The 7470-nt window shown below is 53.0% G+C and overlaps 1 protein-coding gene across 2 annotated transcripts in view; it reads right to left on the bottom strand.

Annotated features, from left to right (window-relative positions):
* Positions 1-340: 340 nt before the first annotated feature.
* The window catches only part of HSH2D (hematopoietic SH2 domain containing), a 29256-nt gene continuing 22126 nt past the window's right edge, over positions 341-7470 (bottom strand). Inside the window, exons 5-8 of one of the 2 annotated variants that reach the window (XM_011953253.1) lie at positions 7108-7197; positions 5342-5507; positions 4392-4484; positions 341-1695 (exon numbers count right to left, since the gene is read on the bottom strand). In XM_011953253.1, the coding sequence (XP_011808643.1) occupies positions 1111-1695; positions 4392-4484; positions 5342-5507; positions 7108-7197 (934 nt within the window). In that variant the 3' untranslated portion in view covers positions 341-1110. The remainder of the gene's footprint in view (positions 1696-4391; positions 4485-5341; positions 5508-7107; positions 7198-7470) is intronic. The other variant, XM_011953254.1, reaches the window with a different exon arrangement.

Here is a 7470-nt window from a genome sequence, read left to right as displayed (position 1 = left end):
TTTCACCGTGTTAGCCAGGATGGTCTTGATCTCCTGACCTCGTGATCTGCCCACCTCAGCCTCCCAAAGTGCTGGGATTACAGGTGTGAGCCACCGCGCCTGGCTGCCTCTTCCCTTTTTAAAGGTAAGAGGCTCATGTGCTTCTCCTGAAACCAACACTGATGATGTCCAAGCGCCTACTGCACACCAAGCCCTCAACACATCTCATCTCCTTCATCTGCATGAAAACCCCAGGAGGAAGGCGTGAACAGCCACGGGTGCCACTGGGGACACACTCGGAGTTGAGCCTGGACGCAGCTCTGGTTGGTGAGAGACCCTGCAGCGTGCTTTTATTTTTTGTATTTCATTTTTATTTATTTATTTATTTTTTGAGATGGAGTCTCACCCTGTCATCCAGGCTGCACTGCAGTGATGCGATCTTGGCTCACTGCAACCACTGCCTCCTGGGTTCAAGCGATTCTCCTGCCTCAGGCTCCCAAGTAGCTGGGATTATAGGCATGTACCATCATGTCCAGGTAATTTTTGAATTTTTAAATATAGACGGGGTTTCACCATGTTGGCCAGGCTGGTCTGGAACTCCTGGCCTCAAGCAATCTGTCTGCCTTGGCCCCTCAAAGTGCTGGGACTACAGGCATGAACCACTGCGCCCGGCCAGAAGTGTGCTTTTAGACAACGGAACAAACAGATGCTGTGGGAAAAGGGCTCGGATTCACCTGGCTTCAAATCCTGGTGCTGACCGCCATAGCTCTGTGGCCTTGGTCACGCCTCTTATCCTCTCTGAACCTCAGTCTCTTCTTCAAAACATGGAGGGTGACGCTACCTGAGGGGCCTGCTCTCAGGAGTAAAATAATGAATAGAGGGTCTGGCACGGGGGCTGATGCACAGGAGGCACCCCGAACCATCAGCGTCACTCTGATAATTATTGCTAAAATAACCAGCTCACCCCACGGGTGACTGCAGGAACAGACCCCAAAAACATCTTCATTCCGTTTCCCAGGTTCCCGAAGACTCCCGGATGCCATGGTGTGGGGCCATGGAAGAAATGTTAGGACATTCAGGAGTGTGGCAGCCCCTGGTAGCAAGAGTACAGGGCCAGGGTGGACCTGTTCTCTAGCAGTACCCAGGGGCAAAGGGTGGCGGTTGTTGGTACTCCTCCGGGAGCTGGTCGTTCTCAGGCTCTGCCAAGCCCTGGTGCTCTGGTGTGGAATCCTGGGAGGATAGAGCTCTCATTACCATTTGGTGCCAACTCCTGTCCCCTGGGGTCACCTCACTGTAGCTGGCGGACCTCTCGGCCTTCCTGGTGGGGATCTTTCTGTCTTTTGGTGCCTGGGGCTGTGAGGGGCTTTTGAGAGATGTGACCACACAGGGATCCGTGTGGACTCTGTCCCCCGAAGTGGGGTCCCCTGAGGGATCTTGGCTGCCTTTTCCGGTCCCAGGGCCCGAGATCACCGTGGATCTCCGGACATCCAAGAGTGACGGCAAGCTCACAGTGGCGAGGTGGCTTTTCAGCTGCTGCCGGACCCTCTGGCCTCTCTGGGGCAGCATTTTGAGGCTCCTCCAGAGTTTCTGGCGGGTCTCTCCAAGAGGGGCTTTTGGGGGGCAGGAGGAAGTGGCTTCCTCGGTGGTTACTCTGTTCATCTCTGATGACGGCTTCCTTTCCTTTGATTGGTGACGCAGGACTGGCTTTGGGGAGGCCTGAAAACAAGACTGGGTGAGGCCTGGGGCAGCTCGCCCACCAACGTACCACATCTGTCCCAGAAATTGGAGCCTGGGTTCCACCCAGACACCCTGGGGCTGAGAAACGTCCCTGTGTGAACCCCCAAACCTGATCCCATGCCCTGTCTTTCTTGTCTCAGTAAATGGCTTCACTATCTCCCCAGGGATTGGCAAACTTGTTCTTTTTTTTTTTTTTTTTGAGATGGAGTTTCACTGTGTCGCCCAGTCTGGAGTGCAGTGGTACAATCTCAGCTCACTGTAACCTCCACCTCCTGGGTTCAAACGATTCTCCTGCCTCCCGAGTAGCTGGGACTACAAGTACACCACCACGCCTGGCTAATTTTTGTATTTTTAGTAGAGACATGGTTTCACTATGTTGGCCCCGGTGGTCTTGAACTCCTGATCTCAGGTGATCCACCCACCTCGGCCTCCCAAAGTGCTGGGATTACAGGCGTGAGCCACCGCGCCTGGCCTGGCAAACTTCCTTTACAAAGAGTCAGAGAGTAACTATTTCAGCTTTGCAGGCTGTACCATCTGTCTCAATTACTTAGCTCCGCTGTTATAGGGGATGCCAGAGATCACATGTCAACCGATGAGCGTGCCTGGCTTCTAATATAGCTTTATTTATAAACATGGAAATGTGAATTTTATCTGATTTTCACAGGTTATGAAATAACTATCTCTACAAAAATGTGGGGCCAGGTGTGATAGCTCACGCCTGTAATCCCAATGCTTTGGGAGGCTGAGGCAGGAGGATTGCTTGAGGCCAGGAGTTTGGGACCAGCCTGGGCAGTGTAGTGAGACCCCATCTCTAAAAACTTTTTTTTGTTTTTGACAGGGTCTTGCTCTGTCACCCAGGCTGGAGTGCAGTTGTGCAGTCATGGCTCACTGCAGCCTCGACCTCCCAGGCTCCAGCAATCCTCCCACCTCAGCCTCCAGAGTAGCTGACTACAGGCGTGCGCCACCATGCCTGGTTAATTTTTTAATTTTTTGTGGAGACAGGGTCTTGCTATGTTGCCCAGGCTGGTCTCAAGGTCCTGGCCTCAAGTAATCCTCTCGCTTCATCCTCCCAAAGCACTGGGATTACAGGTGTGAGCCACTGCACAGAACAAATATCCATGTTTCTTTCCACACCTGGGCTCTCACTTTCATCCCTCCCACCTTGACACTGTCCCCCATCCCCACCTCACTTCCTCCTTCTTTCCATCTCCACCAGTACCCCGGATAGCCCCTTCTGCAGCCAGTAGCCACAGGAAACATTTAAAACCACCAGTCCCGGCCAGGTGAGGTAGCTCACGCCTATAATCCCAGCACTTTGGGAGGCCGAGGTGGGCAGATCGTGAGGTCAGGGGTTTGAGACCAGTCTGGCCAACGTGGTGAAACCCTGTCTCTACTAAAAATACCAAAATTAGCGCGCACCTGTAGTCCCAGCTACTCGGGAGGCTGAGGCGGGAGAATCGCTTGAACCCGGGAGGCGGAGGTTGCAGCGAGCCTAGACTGTGCCCCATTGCACTCTAGCCTGGTCGACAAAGCAAGACTCTGTCTCAAAAAAAAAAAAAAAATTCCTCCCATGCGTACACTCTCCTACGGCTCCTCCCTGGTGCAACTGGAATAGAATCCCAGCTCCTCACCTTGGCCCCAAGGCCCTGCACTATTGGCTCCTGCTGACCCTGGGGCTTCAACTTCTGACACTCTGTCACTAACCCCACTCCATCTACATGCTGGCTTTTGTTGTTCTGTTTTCCAAACACACCAAGCCCCAGGACTTTTGCAAGTGCCATTCCCTCTGCCTGGAATATCCTCCCTGTGTCTGTGTGTATGACTGGCTCCTCCTCACCTTGCAGATCTCAGCTATATGCCACCTCCTCTAGGAAGCCTTCCCTGACTGCCTTCCCCCACTTGCACCCCCTACTTCCACTGATGTCCATCGCACCAGCCTGTTTCATTTGTACCACTGTCATAACTTCCCCTGCTGGGTAGGGGGCTTGGAGAGCGCTTAGGCTTCCACCTAGGGGTGCCTAAAGGTCTCCCAAACCCCAAGATGCTGTGATACATTCATTCATCCACTCCACAGATTCCTTAGTTAAGCACCTTCAATACGGCAGGTCCTCTCAGAGGGGTGGGAGAAGCAAAGGCAAACAAGCCAGATGGAGCCTCCAGTCTCTCAGAGCTCACAGTCTGATGGAGGAGGCAGCCAGGTAGCATGTAAACCCATAAGTAAATGGGATTTGGGGGAACATTTTTGGGAAGTCCGCTGCACTGAATAAACAGGGTAATGTGAAGGAGAAGGCAGGTGTTGCTTTAGGTCTGGAGCCTGAGGTAGGAGGTACTTGAAGGAGAAATGAATGAAGACATGGGAAATCTAGGGGCAGGGCACACAGTTTGTGCAAAGGACCCGAGGTGGGACCGGCACATGCTGGTCCCTGAGGCTAGCTTGGTGTGTCTGAACAGCAGACGGTATGGCAGAAGGGCTGGCGCTGGGTGGGCAGAAAGAGGAACTGAGATTTTAGTTTGAATTTTAATCTCTGTGTTGGAAAATCACTGGAAAGGTTTAAAGCACCAAGCTGTAGGATCTCCTTCTCATTCTAGAAGGAGCCTCCTCTGGCAGCTGTTGGTGGCCTCTGCTCCTGCCCCTCAGCCAGGTGAGAGGTGCCTGCCTCCTGTCATATACATACCTCCTCAGGTGCAGACGCCGGGCAGGCAGCTTCCTCCGCCACTGCGTTGGAGTAGAGGAAGAGATCCTCGTAATCCACGTTTGCCGGATCCTTCTGCAGGACGGAAGGGGCCTGTAGCTCAGCACTAGGGAGGGGGAAAGGTCCGGCACGGACCCTGGAAGGCAGATCTCAGGGACCATCCTTTGAATAGCAGTTTCTTAGTACCTAGGCCACGCCCACTAAGCTTTATAAGAAAATATGCCCCACCCACAGCCATTTCTTAGGGGTTGGGACACACCCACTGAGCCTTCTAAAGAAAGATGCCCCGCCCATAGCACTTTCTTGCGAGCTAGGCCACACCCACTGAGCCTTCTAAGGAAAGATGCCCCACCCACCACACTTTCTTGGGAGCTAGGCCAGGCCCACTGAGCCCTATAAGGAAAGATGTCCTGCCCATAACAGTTTATTGGGAGCTAGGCCACACCCACTGAGCCTTCTAAGGAAAGATACCCCTGCCACAGGAGTTTCTTAGGGGCTAGGCCACGCCCACTGGGTCCTCTAAGGAAACATGCCCTGCCCACAGCAGTTTACTGGGAGCCAGGCCACCCACTGAGCCTTTTAAGGAAAGATGCTCCACCCATAGCAGTTTATTGGGCGCCAGGCCACGCCCACTGAGCCTTCTAAGGAAAGATGCCATTCCTTCAGATGAGCCAAGATGATATCTGGCACATGAAACCTTATAAAAAATCAGCCTGTTGACATGGGCCTGGAGGGTGGAGCCAGGGGGAAGCAGGAACCACAAGGGAGACGGCTGTGGGGGACAGAGGGACTACGAGGGGTGGGGCCGGAGGGGCCGAGGACCATGAGAGTGACAGAATCAAGAGAAGCTGATGGGGGCGTGGGAAACAAAGGGGTCTGGGGGGCTTGGCCCCAAGGAGATGGCTGTGAACCTTGTGGGTCCCCGCCCTCACCTGCCTGCAGGGCTGTGTCAGCAGCTCCCTGCGCGGCTCAATTGGATTCTGCTGGTGGAAGGTGACCAGGGCGTCCAGTGAGGTGTGGGCCACCTTCTCCCCGGGGATTATGAAAGTCCCATCATCCAAGAGCTTCACCATGAAATGGCAGCAGCTGCTTTGGGCTCTGCGGAGACACTGACGGGGCTGGGACATCCTACTTCCCCTCATCCCTGCCCCAAGTCCCCGCGCCCAGCCCTTGGGCTGGCAGCATCACTGCTACAGCTAGACTACCCCAGGTTCCCATGCAGGCTTCTTCACTGACTAGCCATGCAACACCCAGCAGGTTACTAACCTCGCTGTGCCTCAGTTTCCCCCATTTATAACACAGGAGTACAAAGGCTGACCTCAGATAAAACATGCTACTACAGACAAAAGCTTAACTTACTGCCTGGCTAGGGGTAAGCGATCAATAGAAAGGATAATGAAAGCTGGGCATGGTGGCTCACGCCTGTAATCCCAGCACTTTGGGAAGCTGAGGCAGGCGGATTACTCGAGGCCAGGAGTTGCAGACCAGCCTGGCCAACATGTTGAAACCTTGTCTCTCCTAAAAATTCAAAAATTAGCCAGGTGTGGTGGCATGTTACAGGCCGAGAAAATGGGGGTCGTGACCAACTCAGTATACCACTGGAGACTATCTGAGTAAACGGAAAACTGTTCTCATGAAATCAGGATGTTGGAAAACTGACAACTGTGTTTGCTGCCAGAAGGAGTGCTGAGGGCAGTCACGCCCCAAGCACAGTGCTCCTTGTGGTTAACTATAGGCACGTCTCAAGCCTGTTGTACAAAGAAAGCAATTATGTGTACCTGTGAAAAATCAAGCAGCTGACCAACTGTTACCTCTCCCTTCCTGCTCTTTCTATCTAATAAATACGAAGGGCTGTGGAAGCTCAAAGCTGTCTTTGCTCATTAGAAGCAAGGAGCCCCCTGACCCCTACTTTTAAAACAGACTTTTTGTCTTTGTCTTAATTTCTACGTCTGCCCCCTTCATTCACTCCCACAGAAACCGACAGCAACAGTGGCAGGTGCCTGTAATCCCAGCTACTGGGGAGGCCGAGGCAGGAGAATCGCTTGAACCCAGGAGGTAGAAGTTGCAGTGAGCCGAGATCATGCCACTGTACTCCAGCCTGGGTGACAGCGCGAGACTCTGTCTCAAAAAGAAAAGCAAAAAGAAAGCCCCAACTTAAGGCTGTGTGCCTGGCACACAGCAAGTGCTGAATAAATGCGCAGTTAACCAATGAATGTATATTAATGGTTCTCTATGTGTTGACTGTATCTCAGTTAATCCTCACATGAACACTCTGAATTAAAGTGTGACACTCCTTTACTGAAGGCACAGAGAGGTTGAGTAACTTGTCTAAGGTCACACAGCATGTAATGGCAGAGCTGAGCCTTGGATAAGTTTTTCCCACTGTAACTCTGTAATTGAGCCATTGGGTTTTTCTTCCTTTGGCCTGGAATCCTCTGGATTTGTTTGGCTTTCAGGTCTTAAGGAGCTGGGCTTCCCTGGGTTTCCCTAACACACAGTCAGGGAATCACTAATTAGATTGTGAGGGGTGGAGGGAGAGAAGCTGCCAATCTTAGGTCCCTAGCAGCTCCTGTTCTCAGACCCACAGCCTCAGTTACTGCTGCTTTCTGAGAAGCTATGACATGAAGCACCCCTTGCCCCCTCCAAGGAAACCCCAGAGCCCACCTGCCCCTGCCCTGGCCCCCGGCCCAGGCCTTACTTGTAGGAGAGTGTGTAGCCCACATGGCTGTGACTGACCCTGATGAGAAAGGATCCCAGTGGCTGTGACTCCAGCAAGTCCTCAGCATCCCTGGAAGGGCACAAGCAGAGAGGAAATTACACACTCCAGCCACCCCACGTACCAGTTAAACTCCTGGGGCCATGGGGTCATTCATGGAGAAGGCTGGTAGTTTTCATTTTCCTTTTTTCCTTTTTTTTTCTTTTTCAGACAGAGTCTCGCTCTGTCCCCCAGGCTGGAGTGCTGTGGCGCGATCTCAGCTCACTGCGAACTCTGCCTCCTGGGTTCACGCCATTCTCCTGCCTCAGCCTCCCAAGTAGCTGGGACTACAGGTGCCCGCCACCA

This window comes from Colobus angolensis, unplaced genomic scaffold, assembly GCF_000951035.1.
Source record: "Colobus angolensis palliatus isolate OR3802 unplaced genomic scaffold, Cang.pa_1.0 Scaffold36, whole genome shotgun sequence".
Classification (NCBI taxonomy): Eukaryota; Metazoa; Chordata; class Mammalia; order Primates; family Cercopithecidae; genus Colobus; species Colobus angolensis.
The sequence above is the reverse complement of the archived record's forward strand: the minus strand, read 5'-3'. Positions and strand labels throughout refer to the sequence as shown.